This window comes from Diabrotica virgifera, chromosome 5 (assembly GCF_917563875.1).
Source record: "Diabrotica virgifera virgifera chromosome 5, PGI_DIABVI_V3a".
Classification (NCBI taxonomy): domain Eukaryota; kingdom Metazoa; phylum Arthropoda; class Insecta; order Coleoptera; family Chrysomelidae; genus Diabrotica; species Diabrotica virgifera.
The window spans coordinates 44,801,194-44,820,929 of NC_065447.1; the positions used below are offsets into that span (position 1 = coordinate 44,801,194).

At 31.7% G+C, this 19,736-nt stretch overlaps 1 protein-coding gene across 3 annotated transcripts in view; it reads left to right on the forward strand.

Moving 5' to 3' along the window:
* Window positions 1-19,736, forward strand: part of LOC114326149 (beta-arrestin-1-like) — a 1,212,937-nt gene that overhangs the window by 974,458 nt on the left and 218,743 nt on the right. For all 3 annotated transcript variants that reach the window (XM_050651410.1, XM_050651412.1, XM_050651411.1), the window contains exon 8: window positions 3,162-3,371. In XM_050651410.1, coding sequence (XP_050507367.1) covers window positions 3,162-3,371 — 210 coding nt within the window. The remainder of the gene's footprint in view (window positions 1-3,161; window positions 3,372-19,736) is intronic.

Below are 19,736 nucleotides of genomic sequence, written 5' to 3' on the forward strand. Positions count from 1 at the left end.
CGATTGTCCAAACTGTCTTTTGTTATCATTTTGAAACAAAAACAACATTTTAAGTTTTATTGCCATTACGTAGACAAAAAATCACGCAAACACAACAAAATCTGAATATATTTACGCGGAACGAACAATTAGACTTTACTACACACACACAATACCGTCTCGCAACGAGAACGAACTTATGTTATTTAATAAGAGTGAAGACTAAGACCATTGTTTGAAAAATAATTTTTTAATAGTCTTTTCTAAACAATGCTAGACAGTTTCAAGTAAATAAAGGATACTACAGATGCCTATTGGTTTCGATAACACGAGAATGAGCGTTGTCTGCCATGCCAGTTATTTTTACTAAGGTATATTATGTATCAAATTACACAAATACGCATTATCTCTCATTGTATAATGTGTTTGACATTGAAAATTGAAACGAATGAACTACATAGGAATTCGCTAAAACGACAAATTTTTACGAAGAAAGTTTATTATGATAAATAAAATTAGCCTGAAAAATATAAGATATTATAGTATTCGAACAATATGTTTATAAGGAAAGATAAAAGAAAATATTTTAAGATGTTGAAAAGAAATTGGAAAATCCAGCATAAAGGACATACATTTTTATTGTTGTAATGTTTGTCTGATAAAAATCGGTCCGGGTTAGCAGGACTTCCGGGTTATCGGGGGCCGACTTATCAGGGTTCCACTGTACTTGACAACGTGAAAAATACTAATTTAAATATGAGTTTTTAAGCCTGGAAAATGAGCATTTTCGCATTTTTCAGATTTTAAATCGCTTATAACTCGAAAAATATCAATTTTTGAGAAAAATTACACGATACCTTTCTTGTTTAGAATGGCCCAAGAAACCTAAAAAATATTTATTGGGTCAAAAAGGATGATCTTTTGTAATTGTTTAAAAAATGTTTAAACAATTTCTGCCCAAAAATTCCGCACGGCGCCTTTCAGATTTGTTTAAAGAGGACATTTTTGAAATGGAATCCGCAAAGAAACCGAATCGGAAATTTTTTCAGACGGGAGCGGTCTCACCACATAACTTGAAGGTTATAGCCAACCTTCATTAGTGGAGTCGGCACTAGAAGAAGAAAATTAGTAGTAAAAGAAGTGTAGTAGATATGTTTGGTGTCATATACGCTAAAACATTAAGTAGGTACTACCAAAGCTCTTTATAAGAGTCGGTATAGGTTAAGTTCTAGGCACTAGAAGAAGAAAATTAGTAGTAAAAGAAGTGTAGTAGATATGTTTGGTGTCATATACGCTAAAACATTAAGTAGGTACTACCAAAGCTCTTTATAAGAGTCGGTATAGGTTAAGTTCTATGTGATTAACAAAAAAGACAGCGTAATTTTAACCCACCGCCCCCTTCCCCCTCCATCATAGAGTTAATTTTTTGGTTTTTATTTTTTTTAGGTGAGATGCAATCCATTTTAAAATTTCAAAAAACTGACACGCATAATTGAGGCTTTTACAAAACATGTCTATTTTTATGGATCCATAGGTTAAGTGTATATGTCGTAGGCAATTGGTGTAACACGTCATTCCGTGAAATGCCTAGTCATTACACGTATTGCCGGCAAACGCTGTATTACAATCATTATTACTTTGTTTGACTGAAGTTATGCGCCATTTCAGGGACTGCCGTCTACGGTTTAGGCAAACGGTGAAACCGCCCGAATGATTGAACGTTACAGCGTCTGACGGTTGTATATTTAGTCAATTCAGTCGTCGAATTAAGATTTTACCACATATCTCGTTGCAAGTGTTTATTATTATATAAATATAAATATCCACAAGGATGTATATTTTATGAAAGCTGTATGAATTTTATAAGGTACAAATAAACGGCCGCGCATTTTTTATAGTTAAGGTTAGGTTTAAGTGCTTCATACCTCATTCGTTTTATCATAATTCCACGACTTTTTGGCGTCTTTGTCCACTTGATAATATTAGATTACTTTTTCATAAAATACACCCTTGTGGATATCAATATTTTTATAATATTTATATAATAATAAACACTTGCAACGAGGTATGTGATAAAATCTCAATTCGACGACTGAATTGACTAAACATAGAACCGTCAGACGCTGTAACGTTTAATCATTCGGGCGGTTTCACCGTTTGCCTAAAAACCGTAGACGACAGTCCCTGAAATGGCGCATAATTTCAGTCAAACAAAGTAATAATGATTGTAATACAGCGTTTGCCGGCATTACGTGTAATGACTAGGCTTTTCACGGAATGACGTGTTTCGCCGATTGCCTACGACATATATAACCTTAATTTTATTTTTTTTTTTCGGAAAAGGGCGTATAACCTTTTTTTGGGGCGGCTACAGGTTTAATTTTTTTTAATCTTGTGTATTTTATCAAACACTATATTTCTAATTTTTTTCAGATTTTTCCGTCAGGTTCGCCACCTTCACAAATCCAAAAAAACTGTTTTATTAGGGAGTTTAAAGAGGTTTGAACGTGTTTCTCCCATGTTTAAATGTTTTAAGGGACTCGGTTACTTCAACTTTCATATAACCTATAAAAAACATTGATTTGATCTATTTTGCAGTGTATAAAATAGGGGAAATCCCCAAAATTAATATTGAAAAAGAGTTTTTTGGATTTTTGAAGGTGGCGAACCTTACGGAAAAATCTGATAAAAATTAGAAATAATATAGTGTTTAATAAAATACACAAGATAAAGCAAAAATAGACCTGTATCCATCCCCCAAAAAAAGTTATACAAAATTTTTTTAGGTTATGTACACTCAACTTACGGGTCCATAAAAAATAGACATTTTTTGTAAAAGCATTAATTATGCGTGTAAATTTTTTGAACTTGTAAAATTAATTGCATCCCACCTAAAAAACAAAAACCAAAAATGAAGTTTTTGATGGTGGGGGAAGGGGTGGGGGGTTAAAATTAGGCTAAGTTAAACGTAATGCAATTTTATATTACATCGTACGGTTCATAAACAGTTTAATAATTCAAATACATAATAAATTTCTCCCTCTATTATAGAGTAGAAATAAAATAGAACATGAAAAATTGCAACTTTATGAAATATGTTTACGTCATCAAACTTTAAATCTACCATCTGTGGTTATTATTCTGTGGTCTGATATTTCCTTGTGGTTTTTGCTTATTTTCAGACCGAGTCGACGAAAAATTGCTTAGACGCTCGACCATCCGAATGGGCATCAGAGTGGTCCAAAGGGCATTCGCTCCCCCCTCCCCCCATATGTACGTCCCAGGCGGAAGCGGAAAAACCGGCAGAGAAAGAGCGAAACACAACCGAAAGGCTCTTCTTTTTGGTTTAAAAACTACACCCATGGATGTTACTTGCCCGAAGAGTGAAAAAGGTAAAAAGTAAAATATCAGCTTGCCGTATTTATTTGAATGAAACTTGGAGAATCATATATTGTCTCATCATTGTATTATATTTTGAACCCTTAGGAAGTATTTGAAAAATATTTTATACAGTGCGTCTATAAAGTAACGCATAAATTCATTATTTCGTTAACCGGCTACTTTGAGGAAAAATCCGGAAACAAGTCGATTATTATTTTTAAATTACGATTTTTTGGCATATATAGCATACTAGTGACGTCATCCATTTGGGCGTGATGACGTAATTGATGATTTTTTTAAATGAGAATAGTGGACATGTGATAGCTCATTTGAAAGATATTCAATTCTCTATTCAAAAATATAAACACTAACATAATTATTCATACCGAGTATTAAAAAAAAAGTTGTTTTAAATAAATTATTTGAGACAAAAAAGAATATAAAATGTGTAATTTATTTAATTTAAAATACGTTTCCCTGTTGTCAGAAAACTGGAAAAAAATGTTTATTTGACAAATAAATATTTTTTTTTACTTAAATTCAATGTTAAAGCTGCCACCCACCTGCCTCATGATAGTTTGACCACATTCGTTTAACCGAAAATCAATGTTTATTTGAAAAATAAACATTTTTTTTTCCAGTTTTCTAACAATAGGAAAACGTATTTTGAATTAAATAAATTACATATTTATATACTCTTCTTTTTGTATCAAATAATTTAAATAAAAAAATTTCTTTTGAACACCCTGAATAAATAATTATGTTAATGTTTATATTTTTGAATAGAAAATTGAATACTCTTTTAAATGAGCTATCACATGACTCCTATTCTTATTTAAAAAAATAATCGATTACGTCATCACGCCCAGATGGATGACGTCACTAGTATGATATATTATGTGCCAAAAAATTGCAATTTAAAAATAAAAATCGACCTGTTTTGGGATTTTTCCTTTAAGCCGCCGGTTAACGAAATAATGAATTTATGCGTTACTTTATGGACGCACTGTATAAAGCTTTGGTTTTTATATCTCGTAAATAGTTATTTTTTATGTAGGTATTTTTTTTTTAATTCACTTGTCTTTACTAGAAGCGTACTCATTGTAGCAAATTGTTTGTGTATCTCGCCACTTTTGGGGTTGAATATGTAAACATGTTTTTCAATCCCTTATTCTCTTTAGCCAAGATTTTTTTCTTTTTTAGCCATCGCTTTGCTTGATTAGTTTTCATTATAAGGGGTGTCTGGAGACTTTAATTTAGAAAATAGCAAGGTTCTAGTCTGGTAATATTTGATTAAAACATACACTATATATTATAAATTGCTAAAGTCCGATATGAGGTCGATTTGCACCGATCTGTTTAATGGATAAAAATTATTGGATATGTAAATTTATCAAGTTAACAATTACAAAAAACAAGGGTTGCCCGATCTAATCTTGTTCTAATTATAATTAATTAATAAATTAAAAAATGACATTTTTTTAAATGAATTTAAAAAAATTTTTGACCAATTTGACCCAGGCAGATATTATATCAGATTTTTTGGATCATTCTAAACAAAAAAGGTCTATTATAATTTTTTTCTAAAGTTGATCGTTTTCGAGTTATAAACAATTTAAAACTGAAAAAAGAACGAAAGATGACAATTTTCAAGGCTCAAAAACACAAGTAAAAAATATCATTTTTGTAATCATCAAGTACATAAATTCAAGTTCAAACCTTTTTCTATCAGGTCTCGATAAGAATTTTAGCCATGTTTTATTCTAAAATATATATATTTTTTTAATTGTTAATGAGGAAGGTTTCTTATGGGGACACGGGCATTAATAACTAAAAAACAATGTTTCAGAATGAAATAAGTCCAAAAGACTTATCAAGAACTGATAAAATAACGTTTAAACTTGAATTAAGATACTTCGTAATTTCAAAAATTATATTTTATACTTGTGTTTTTAAGTCTTGAAAATCGTCATCTTTCGTTCTTTTTTCAGTTTTAAATTGTTTATTACTAGAAAACCATCAACTTTAGAGAAAAATTACAAAAGACCTTTTTTGTTAAGAATGATCTAAAATAGTCCTGTCGCCAGTAGGGGTACAACGGCCTCCTTAATTCAGATGGACTTACCCAAGTTTTCTTTATGTATTTTGACCCGTAGAACACGAATTTTTTTGGGTAACAGTCGATCCGGATGTCGATAAGATTGTTATAAACAAAGAACTTGAGGAATCACATAACAGCGATTTTTCGCAAAACAAAACATGTTTTTCAAAGTTCATTGAAAGGGATAAAGTTACTCCCTGGTGGAATGAAGAATGTAAAGAAGCTATTAAACTAAGTAAAAAAGCTCTTCAAAAGTACAAAAGACACAAAAATCTAGAAAATTTAATCGAACTTAAAAGGAGTAGGGCTAGAGCCAAACTGGTTACCACAAGATCTAAAAGACAATCCTGGATAAAATATGTAGAAACGATAAATAATTACACACCTGTATCAAAAGTTTGGAGGAAAATAAAGAAGATAACAGGCTCGAGTTCATATCAAGGAATAGATTCATTAGAATTAGACAATAAATCATCTACAACAGACCATGCAGAAATCGTAGAAAAAATAGCCGAAACATTCCAGTTAACATCCTCAAATTCTATTTATGATAAAGATTTCCTAACATATAAAGAACAAAAAGAAAGTATTCCCATCAACATAGTAAACAATAATGAACCTATAAATGTACTTATCACAATCAGAGAAATAAGAGAGATGTTAGATTCTTTAAAGGACACATCTCCAGGTCCGGATGACATTCCAGCTTCTTTTCTGAAACACCTACCTGAAGAAGCTTTAGAAATTTTATTAAAAATATACAATCGTATATGGACTAAACATGAATTTCCCAGATTATGGAAATCCTCTATAACTATTCCCATTTTAAAACCTAATAAACCACGAAACAAAGCAGATTCTTATCGTCCTGTCTCTCTAACTTGTGTCATGTGTAAGCTTTTAGAAAAAATTATAAATAAACGTTTATTGTGGTGTCTGGAAGAAAACAACCATCTGATTAATGAACAATCTGGATTTCGTCCTTTAAAATCGGCCACCGACAACTTAGTAGATCTAGAAACGCATATTAATAACGCCTTCTGTAACAACCAGAAATGTATTGCAATTTATTTTGATTTGCATAAAGCATTTGATATGGCCTGGAATCACAAAATAATATCATCACTGAAATCATGGGGTTATCAAGGAAATATACTCGCTTTTGTTAAAAATTTTCTCCTAAATAGAAATTTCAAGCTAAAAGTAAACGGTCTTCTATCTAATGTCAAATATCAAGAAAATGGCACACCTCAGGGATCAGTGATCAGTCCGACGCTTTTTCTTGTAGCTATTAATGATATAATCAAATCAATGAATAAACCCATTCAAGCCAGATTATATGCTGATGATCTCATAATATTCTTAAAGGGAAACAATATACAGAGTATGGGCAAAATACTACAAGATCAACTCGATAAATTTATATCTTGGTCTAAAAAGAGTGGTTTTCAATTTGCTTCATCCAAAACTCGCTGTATCCTATTTTCAAAGAGACCAAAGCAGATAAAGGAGATACCTACTTTAAAATTTGGAGGTCAGAGACTCGAATATGTAGAAACAATTAAATATCTAGGTCTAATATTTGATCAAGCTTTAACCTGGAAAGAACATATTAAATATATTTCAGCAGCATGTCAAAAAAGACTAAACCTCTTGAAATGTCTTTCTGGTACAAACTGGGGAGCGGACGGTAGGACTCTACTCACATTATATAAAAATCTGATCCGTTCCAAGATTGATTATGGATGCCAAGCTTACTCATCTGCTTCAAAAACAACTCTAAAAGTTTTAGATATCGTACAAAACAACGCTCTTAGAATAATATGTGGTGCATTTAGAACAACTCCTATTATAAGTCTTCAGGCCGAACTCGGCGAACTACCTTTAGATTTAAGAAGACAGGAATTAATACTCTCATATGCAGTGAAGCGGTACTCTTCACAATGTCACCAAACTATTTGCTCTTCAAGTACTCAGCATACAAAAACTCACATTCCCTTTCAAGAAAAATGCAAACGAATCATAAATGAACTACACCTTAAAGTTCCTAAAATCTATCCTAGCAAAATACCCACTCCCCCTCCTTGGCTAATATCTTCTCCTCATTTAATAATGGATCTAGCGTTAGAAAATAAGAAAGAAACCAATCGTCATATAATTATTTCTAAATATCAAACCTTAATTTCTCAATTTTCCTCATTCGAACAGTTATTCACTGATGGATCAAAGACTAAATATTGTGTAGCATCTGCCTTTGTAACACATAATGAAATAAAGAAATATAAACTAGAGGGGACTAACACTATTTTAACAGGAGAACTTTTTGCGATATATAAAGCCCTAGGTCATGTTAGGAAAAGTTCTCAAATTAACTTTCTCATAATTACGGACTCTTTAAATTCTTTAGAAATCATCTCTAAAATCTATTCCACCCACCCTGTGGCCAAACTCATAAGACAAGAATTGCACAATCTAAATCACAAAAATGTTGCTTTCCTGTGGGTTCCATCTCATATTGGAATCGCTGGAAATGAACTGGCAGATAAACATGCTCGAGAAGCCTTAGAGGATGCAACTATAGAGATATATCCAACAACTCCAGCGTCAGATCTCAAATCATATTTCCACAGCAAAATAGTTGATATATGGAATAGCAGATGGCATGAAAACCAGAAGCAGTTATTTAAGGTAAAACCAACATTTCAACGATGGTCTGACAATTCCACAAATCGATTTTCCCAAGTGATCATCTCGCGATTGCGGCTTGGTCATAGCCGCCTCACGCATGGTCATCTGATGACACGAGATCCTCAACCGGAGTGTTATGCTTGTGAGACCCCTCTGACAATAAAACACCTTCTAGTGGAGTGCCCGTTATACAGTGCGGAAAGAGTTCAATTCGGAATCCCGGACGATTTGAAAATACTATTCTCAAAGTGCGGTTCCAAAGTGATCCTTCAATACTTAAAAGCAATAAACTGTTTATATAAAATTTAATTGTAGTATTCTATAGTTATTATTATTGTTAACAAAACTATCATTTTCGCTAATAGCCGTACAGGCTGATGCGAGTTTGTAAATAAAAAAAAAAAAAAACATGTTTTTGTATTCTTTGGGTCATTATAAGCAAAAAATTATTTTACAAGTTTTTTGGTAGGATGCATAGTTTTCGGCATAAACGGGGTTGAACTTTCAAAAAATCGAAAAATTGCAATTTTTGAACCCGAATAACTTTTGATTGAAAAATAAAATAGCAATTCTGCTTACCGCATTTGAAAGTTTAAGTAAAATTCTATCGGTTTTGATTATTTTCATTGCTAGAAATTAATTTTTTTATTGTTAAACAAAGCTATCAACACATAGTGATTGAATGATGTTTTCAATGCATTTCTAATTTGAAATCGAACGAGTAGGCGCGCATACAGAATTTCTACGTACATTACGTCCATTAAAACTCATGCATTGGGCCCGGGAAACACTATGTGTTTATACCTTTATTTAACAAATAAAAACTTATTTTTTAGCAATGCAAACAATCAAAACCGATAGAATTTGACTTGAACTTTCAAATGCAGTAATCAGAATTGCTATTTTATTTTTTAATTAAAAGTTATTCCGGTTCAAAAATTGCACTTTTTTGATTTTTTTAAAGTTTAACCGCGTTTATCTCGAAAACTACGCGTCCTACGAAAACTTGTAAGACCATTTTTTGCTGAGAATCACCCAAAAAATACAAAAAAATATTTTGTTTTGCGAAAAATCGCTGCTATGTAATTCCTCAAGTTCTTTGTTTATAACAATCTTATCGACATCCGGATCAACTGTTACCCAAAAAATTCGTGTTCTACGGGTCAAAATACATAAAAAAAACTTGGGTAAGTCCATCTGAATTAAGGAGGCCGTTGTACCCCCCCCTGGCGACAGGACTAAAAAATCTGAAATAATATCTGCCCGGGTCGGTCGAATTTTTTTTATTTATAAAAAAATGTCATTTTTTAATTATTAATTAATTATAGTTAGAACAAGATTAGATCGAGCAACCCTTGTTTTTTGTAATTGTTAATATGCTAAATTACATATCCAATACTTTTAAACCATTAAACAGATCGGTGCAGATCGACTTTATATCGTATCTTAGACTATAATGTATTTATTAAACAACAAAAACGTAGTCTGCTAAGCCACACATTTCAGTTGACAGTGGTAATTATATAAGTATATAATTCATTTTAACAATATTTAGAGGCGAAGACTTCAACCGTTTTCTTTCATTTCTTTATGTCTTGTTTGTGACGGTTAGCTGTGTTAGACACCAAGCTCTATGTATGTTCATTTAACCTAGAGTATTTAGGGTCAATATAAACAAAATTATATTCAAAATAAAGAACAAAATAAAGTTAACTTGTACGTAATAACTTGTACAATAACATAAAATACTAATAGACCAGGGTAATAAGCTAGAAATAGACCATGTTCGGGACACTCAAAGATCCAGGTAGCTGACTACTTTTTTAGTTATTACCCAAGAAGCAATTGGACGTAATATTACGACGTCTTAACGTTGGATTAAATGCCCCAACGTTAATACGCGACGTTGCGACGACGGTGAGAAAACCGCTATTTGCACCTAAGTGGGGAATAGAAATACGGGTTGCCTCGACGTCCCCCTCTCGACTTCTCAGCTCGAGATATTTTATCGTCAAATTACGTTGGTTTTTTAGGACTTTGGTCTTGTAAAGTAATAGTATAATATTCTCTACCACAGAAGTACGGCCGACACACTTAATTTCTACCAAATAGGTTAATAATCTTGGAGGATATTAAATCATCAGAAACTAAGATTCATGACGGCCTGTTGATACTTATTTAAGTAGGTTCCTACTCTATTCAGAATATAACCTAAGTGACTTGTATAATTATTTTATTAATCATCTGCCTCATTGCATAATGCGGTCGAAAATTTACAAACGCAAGGAAGTGTACTGTTAAACTAGGTATAAAAATTGCTAAAAACTGAAAGCGCCTCAGAAATTTACAGGTTAAATCGAACAAAACGGTAAAAATATAAATAACCATCGTAATTAAAAAAAAACATATTATTATGTCTAGACCCATACAAAATTATCCTTGATTTATAGATAAACAAAATTTGTTAATTAAAATCAAATATTCATTAAAATCTAGCAAAAAAATTGCCAAACATTATGTTTCAAAAAATGGCTGAAACATGGCGATCTTTCATTAATGGCGGATTTGACTCGCGACCTAAATTGCACTACATTTTAACTGATTTGGACAAGGACACCCCCTGCCGACCTTTAGTATAACCTATTTTTACGTTGCACACCTCGAATTTACCTATTGGTATACCTAATACGTCATAAAGTAAGTGCAAACAACCTGGTCTTGACGACAGACTCCCGACGACCGGTCGTCGTCGTGAACACGCCTTAATCTGGTGGTAGATGCTTGTGTATGTATATCAGGCAGCTTAAACCAAAGGGTTTTATGAATGCATTTATTCATCTACTTATAGTTGGTTATTTTTATTTATTGCATATGTTTACCTCATGAAAATCTTTAGTCCCATTTTGAGTAATTAGCTGTTCAGGTTCTGTATGTGCCATTTTCAAAAGTTTAGCTTTTTGTCTGTAAAAGGATGTTGAATGTCTAAAAGCTTTTGATTTCTTTTTTCCATGCATTTCCCCTTCATTTTGAGACATTCTTTTTCTCAAATAACAACTATATATTTTTTTAACTATATAGGTTTTTCATTCAATAAATTGTTATTGTTAATATACTGTTTATAGAAAAACTAGAAAAACCAAGTGTAAAAAGTAAGGTTATGTTTGCAATGTAATATCTGTCATATTATAGTCATACAAGTCAAGTCAGATAAGCCCTAATCAGCAAATTTTTACGTCGTTTTGTAGTTGGAAACTAAACAACCAATTGTCGAAAATTTACTTTACGACGTTGGATAGTCGTCGACGTTTTTTAGTAAATTACAGGTATCTTATAAAAAAAACTTTGACGTCAGGTTAACGTATACAACTTTACTTAGGTATTACGTTATTACCTACGTTGTATTGTCGTTCTCACCTTGCAGCAAGTACACGCAGCAATCTACCATATACCTACTGAGAAAACACCCGACGTCTTCTGAACGTTGGGTTCGATACTAATAAATACTCTGTAATCCCCGACGTTGAGCAGTCGTTAAATGTCTTCCAGTAAATTACATTGTAGTATAGAGGTTATACCCATAGATTTATAATACTCTAGATTGCGCCTTACGATCTTAAAATGGGTGACGGTTGCGACAGAGATAAATGAGCCTATTTGGTCGGTAGTCTCTTTTTAATTTAAGGGGAATATCGACGACGTGACTATCCCACTTTATCGAGTATTATGTATTGACAGTTCGAGCGGGTGGTGACGAGAAATGGTCTTTGGACTTCGGACATGGATAATCGTGGTTCGAATCCCATACCAACTTTACCTTTTTTATTTTTAATTTAATCAATATTGCGTTTATTAGATATTTTTACATCTGAAAAATGGACCTAAGTAAATCTAGCAGATAATAAATGTATGTATAGTAAGTTAATATTGGAATACATAATTATTTGTAAAATAAGTCATTCGTTATTAATATAAATTCGGCCTTATTCGAATGACGTGAATAAGGTTTGTATTGCTTCTACCTTTTTAAAAAATTGTAATAATAGTTTCATAAATAAAAATAATATCTAATTACTTATAATTGAATCGGTCATTTCAAAAACAGCAAAGTCCACAATTTTCAGAAACTAGCTTTTTGAGAGGAACAGACTCCTTTAAGATAAACGTTGTGTGCAAAAACGACACCAGTCCAGTAAAAACATTAGGAACAAAACTACAATATAACTCTGAATTTTGATGTCATCCATTTCATCCATCTTTCGACTATATAGGTAGTTTTCTTTGCTCTTCTGTAAAATTAGGAATATGTGACTCGTGTCTCGTGTTGTTTTTGAAATGACCGATTCAATTAATAAATCGATCATGGTACATTATGTTGATATTAATTATTGGTAATTTGTACGAATATTTTTAACAATTACTTTATACTATTGTACCATTAACTTATTAAAAAAATAACTGGCTTTTATATTTTTAAAAATCTATAGGTACCTACACAGTTTTTCTTATTTGTTATATATTTCTTTGCTTAGATTTATTTTAGAGATATAATAATATCTAATAAACGCAATATTGATTAAATAAAAAATAAAAAAAGCAAAGATTGGTATGGGATTCGAACCAGGATTATCCACGTCCGAAGACAAACGACCAGTTCTCGTTGCCATCCGCTCGAACTGTCAAATCATCTAAAATACTCGTCGATAGAGTAGGATAGTGACGTCGTCGATACTCCCCTTGAATTAGAAAGAGACTACCGACCAAATAGGCTCATTTATCTCTGTCGCAACCGTCACCCATTTTAAGATCGTAAGGCGCAATCTAGAGTATAATATATCTATGGTTATACCCGACGTCAGCTTAACGTTAAACCTTAACCTAATAATTAACGTTGGTATTCTCAACGTTGGATTGTCGTTGTCGTCTTCCCGAAAAATACGTCTACCATACTCGATAAAACACCAACGTCCTGTGAACGTTGGCATATATCCTAAAAAATACGTTGTAATTCCCGACGTTGAGTAGTCGTTGATGTATGCCACTTAATTGCACTTATAGTACAGATAGGTTAAGAGCGACGTCAGCTTAACGTCAAACCTTATCCTAATAATTGACGTCGTTATTCCCGATGTCGGTTGGTCATCAGATTATATGACTTATTAGCAGCAACGTTGGTCCATAGGAAAAACAGACGTTGTCCTTGGTTATGGCTTATTGTGAACCAATTTTGTCCTTAAATTTAACGTCCCATTAAGACAAAATTGGTTGCAGGTCGTAAAATTGCTACTTGGGTATAGACCTATCGAAAGAAAACCTACCTGTTTCCTGCCTAGAGTTCGCGTCCGTTTTTTAATTATTAATAATTTAGTGCAAAAAATCGCGATTTTTTCGATTTTTTGCACTCCATCCAAAAGCTAAATAGTTGACATAAAATTACAAAATTCAGTTTTTTAGAACAATGAAGAACCTTCAAAATGCCGATTTTTGAAAGTTAAAAAGGTAATTTGTTGCTACGCAAACAGCAAAATAAATGGAAATCGTTATTTGTTAATAACTTTTACAAAAACTACCTTAAAACTTTAGTGTTTTACACAAAGTTGGGTATTGGGGTACCTAACAAATCCTCACAATTTGAGACCGATCCATTAATTATTTTAAGAGTTATTCTATTTGTTTATACCAGAGACCTTTATTTTGCAATAACATAAGACAGAAAATAATGAAGACAGGGTAATTCTGAGTATGCCAAATGAAAATAGAAGATTGATAGTATCAAAATGTATTAAAAAAAAGATAAAAAAATAATTAACATAGTAGGAATATGCAAGGACATAGCAAATATTTTTACCGGGAATAATCTATTACTTCCAATCAGTAAGCCCGAGGAAAAGGAATACTTATAACTAAATTAGAAAAAAAAAAAGAAAAAATGGCAGTGAAGCCTGTGCACTATGCTGCAAACTTACTTGATTCTTTTAACAGGACAAAGCATCGCTGGTAAAGAGCATATATTAGCTAAGCATTGTATAGACAAAATATTAACCAACCGTCCCAAGTTTATTGACAAAAAAGAAAATATTTTTACAGAACTAACATACAATAGACATACAACATACATACAATACACACTAACATATACCTCGTCTAATTTACTTACCGTTGCACGTCATCCGCGCCATAGCCTGTGACACGATACCAACACGAAATATCTAGGCGGTAGGTGTGTTCCCCTTTAGAATCATTTTGATTCTAAAAAATAACACACCCACCGACTAAATATTTCGTGTTGGTATCGTGTCACAGGCTATGGCGCGGATGACGTGCAACGGTAAGTAAATTGGACGAGGTATACAATAGACTAACAAGAAAAAATACAATATTTCCATAAGTTTCCGAAAGTTTCCAATATTCCCGGAAAGTTTCCGGCGTTTGAATTTTCCCGGAAATTTTACATCACTAAGTAACTGGTACTTGAGGAGCCAACTTCCAAAGTCGACAGGGAAGAAAGTGTTATGGTAAAACGGTCCTTTTCAGAATTTTTTTGATTCTACCTAATGAATAAATTTACGATATTAGGTACTATTTTTTTATTTAGCTTGTCTCGACAACTAATGTCTGTGTAGTGTGTGTGTAGAGTAAATGTCTTGTTATTAGAAAAAGTCGACGTCATTGGCGTTACAAAGAGATGACAATTGTATCCGAACATCTGCTGTCCCCCCGGTGAGTACTGATCCCACAAGGATAGAAACTATTTGTATTATTAATTTTTAGTACATTCATTTTAAAAAATATATTATGCTTTATTGCCCAGAGTGTTGTACTTTAAATATACACCTATTGTTTATTTCGTTGTTACAATTAAACCCTGTATAAACGGAAATAGTTTTAAGTTATAAACGTCTCTGATATACATCATTTCTCTCATACGCCCTAATTTATTATACCCTATATATTTTTTATTATAACTCTGTTATAGTTTAGCCATAACCAAAAATCTAGAAATCTACGAGGATAAAGTTTTCCTGTAATTGGTTGTATAACATATATTAAAAAACGAATAAAATGCTTTATAAAAGGTTTATTTGTTAAAATTCCTAAAAAGGAATCATCATCAGTGTTTACCTAAAATGTGTATAACCTCATAATATAATGCCAAGTTTTTAAATTTTGACTACGGTTTTAAAAGTTATATGTTATACTCACGTGAATCTAATATTCTAACCACCAAAATACAAAAGTATATGGGTAAAAATCCTTTACAATTGATCCGTTTTGGGAACATAGATGAATAATGTGAACTTAAACATGGATGTCTAAAATATCCAATATATTATGCTCTAGGTACCACTGAGCTCGAAATTAACTTGTTCACATGTTGGCTATATGGTAGCAAGTGGAAGTGACAGCGGAAATTCCGAACGATGACATGACAGAAATGACAGTTTCAGAGGAAGTTGAAAATTTCCCTGTTAGTGATGTAGAATCTGCTGTAAAACTTGTTAAGAACAGTAACTGCAATCTCTCCACTGTGATAAATTATCAATTAAAATGAAAATAAACTGGATGTTATAGTTAGAATGTTTTCAATAATGGTGATAGGCAAACCACATTACACATTAAATCGAAACTGTGAAATCGATATAGGGCTTTTCATTTACAGTCATTTGTTTCGAGCTTCTGTCATATGTAGTAAAATCCGTGTATATTAATTTTATACACAGATTATACAACATATGACAGAAGCTCGAAACAAATGACAATCGATGAACAGTCCTATTGAACCCACTTTTGATTACACCTGGGGTTTAGAGAAGTATTTTATGTTGATTTCAAATTATAGATTTTATTTGAATAGTTGGTAGTTGTAGGAGTTTGTGTACGTTCAAGAAAAGATCACAGTAGTAAATCACACACAAGAGTAAAAATGTCTCAGTAATCTAGGGGGGATATATAAAAATAGCTCAGACTTAGGCGACTAATTCCCAAGGAATCTGCAGGCTACCCGGAAAAATCTAGAGGTTTGGGACATTTGGGGTATTATTTAAAAATAACGAATATTACGCACCATTGTCTTTATTTTTAATGAAATACCCTGTATATCATAACTGCATTATCTAGGGTCTACATGTTATGAGAAGTGCGGGATGAAATTTTGAAATTATATTTATCAAGTGCTGGCAATGCTAATATTTGCTAATATTGATTAGTGGATTTATTTATGGAGACCAGTTCGTAATGAATAATAAATATTCAACTCCATGCAAGTTTTAAAGTGTTAAGTACGAAGAGATGAAAATAACAAGTCTATCTAGTTATTCTAAAAGTTCTATACGTAGTTACTTTAAAGTATTGGAAAACTTTTAAATTAGTTCTTTAATAAATAAACTGTTATATCTTCCAACCTTGTTACATATGCAATTCCTACTCTGAGTGTTTGCCTTTTCGTCAGTTGTAGGTCACAACTTTCTATACTTACATAGGAAAAATGTTGAAAATATTGCAAAAATAAAGATTATCGAAAGAGTAAATATTGCAGTGTTTACTTACACGTCACTAAACGTTTTTCGATATACTAAACACAAGTATATCTATTAATTATAAAGTTCAACTAATATTATCGCAGCACATAGCTATTGTCCATTTGAGACAAAATAGTCTCGAGAGCAGTCTCGAGACTGCACTCACAAATTAATGTAATGTGGGTCTGAGAGAACTCTCCGAGACAAACTGTGACTTGTCACCGAGACTGCGCTTGTCACAAGTGGACATGCTTATTTATCATCTCGAGGTCTAATCTTCAGCACAGATCACCTACCTCCTCTAGATGTTTCACGCGGGAATTTCAAAATGTAATTTTGGTGGGAAGAGAATGTTAGGTTAAACTATTTGTATAGTTGAAAAAAAAATAATTTGGTTTTAAAATATGCAAATTATTTATAATTTCAAATATACAAAATACCATTTGGGAAAAAATAAGACATGACAACGTATTTTTATTTATTTATTTAATACCAGCAAAACCACTTTGTATATACTTTTTTACAAATCGTATCTTTACAAATGAAATTATTAATAGTTATCTTCCAAATACTTCTACAAAAGGGTATCTCAAATGATTGAAACATGTGTGCATTTCTACTTCTTGAAGGACTTTCAACTAAAACAAAAAATTAATATAATTGATTTGATAATAACCATATTCATTTCACGTAAAATAATTTGTATTAATTATATATTTTCTGTAGGGGTTACTTACTTGGTGTTACATTCGTTTGCTTCCCTACACCACTAACTGTGTTACTTGTTCTCTAATAACAAATGCTTGTTGAACTCACCATGCAAATGTAAGCTAGGAATTTGATCTTCCTAGGGATCTTCAAATCACATTCGTTTTGTTTCAAAAACTGTATTTGAATCCATTTTATCTAAATCAGGATTTTTTATTATTGCTAACAATCAGATAAACTTTTACTGACATAAAGATAAAGGCATACTGACAATGATGACCATTGACATGACACTCAGACTCAGTGATATAGAAGAAATCTTCACTCCAGGTGCACGGCGACATCTCAAAAAACGTATCATTACTAAAATGACATTGAGTTTGGTATGACCTTGAGATACCTGCGTGAAACATCTAAAGAGAGTTAAGTGATCTGTTATCTTCAGTCTATACCAGCAGAGCTGAGACTAGGCTCAATCAAGTTCATGTTTAGTGAAGAAGTAAATATTGACTTGTTAAAAAATGATTCGGCGATATTGGACCGATAATGAAATTTTGAGATTGATTTCTCTTTACCAATAAAAAGAATTCTTACGAAATATTAACCACAATTTATACAGGAATCACGAAAAAAATTAGTTTGTATAGGATGAGGTTTCAATAAAATTCAATCATTGTGATGCAAACGAAATGCAAAAAAAAATTACACAATTTAAATGTATATTATCCTAAACCTGGTGTTTTACTAAATCTAAAAGCAATACAAACTGCACAGCAGATATTCGAATAAAATTTTTGAATTGTTTGCATCCTCCAACCGCAACTCATTTAAGAAAGTTTAACTGGCCCCTAAGGGAATTCGATGATCCACCCATTTGCTCATCCAACACTTCTTTTTATTTTCACATTTTTTTTCTTTATTACTCAATCGTATATGTAATTATAAAAGCTAGTGCCTGACGCAAATCCATTTTGAAGAATGAAAATAATTAAACCAAGGAGTTTTGCGGTGTCGAGAAAATTAGTCGACAACATTTGGTCGACAAACAGTTGGTCGAATACACAATTCGTCGACGAACATTTGATCGAATGGATTTTTCGTCGACAAAGACCGAAAGTCCAAAGGGAATAATGGTGACAAATGAAGGATTATTGATTTTTATTTTTTTTTTCAAGATTTTGTTTAAATTTTCTGCTGCAGTCTAAAATGTTGATAAGTATCAATTGTCCGGAAATGCTCCGTTCGCAAGTGCGCCGACACCAAAAAGAAAAACTGTACAACATCACTAATTAAAATACCGTTTTATATTTGCTGTCTACTCTCCCACCTCATTCAATGATCGTTTTTAGGCGTGCATAAATGTGTTAAAGTAATTTTGAACACCTTATGTAATTAAATATTAAAGATATTTTATTAAAAGTAGCTTCTAATTTTTTCAAACATGTTTTTTTGCAAAATGTATTACTGAAAAATTACTTTTCGTTCTTTATTTGTTACATTGTTACATTTACATACAAAAGTAGTGTTTAATAATTGTCTTCACAAAATGTTGTATTTTGTGTTTGTGTGTTTTTTTGTAAAATTTGTTATTAATTTTCTTCCTTTATTTGTTACATTTACATAAAAAAGTAGTTTTTAATTGTTTCAAAAATGTTGCATGTTGTGGTTGTGTCTTTTTTGTGAAATATATTACTAATAAATTATTTTTATTTCTTTATTTGCTACATTGTTACATTGATTACCGGATTGATATCAGTAATCGTCAATTGTCAATTCAGTGATGGCTTAATTAAAATTTAGATAAATTTAGACACCTAAAATAATTTGCTCTGAAAAATGGAAATATCTCTAAAAGTAATAAATTTAGACATAGGTAATGTTATATAAAAATTAAAGAACAGTAATGTTACTTTCAATAATAATATAAAATACAGGATGTTCCATTTGACATTACTGAGAAAATAATGTAATTGCGTTTTGACTCACCTTGTATTTGATATAAAGAAAATTAGCAATCTCAAAAATTCTTTAAAATTTTGACAATAAATAAAAAATATGGCATTAATAAACCATTGCTGTTGTGCTTATTTTTATTTATACAGGGAGTTGAACTTGTTACGATTTTCATAAAATATTGGTTATAACTTTGTAAATACCCTGTATAACATAACAAACCTTTATATTTTTGTGATGGAGAAGTTAACATGATTTCAAATATAAAATAAAATATAGGGTGTTTTATTAAAAAAAACATAAATTTGGTCCGTAACTGTGTTATCGAACAACCTATAACATTCTTACTAATTTTGTAATGTGAAGCTCGAAATTATCTACAATTTTTGTTATTAACTTTTATTGCTATA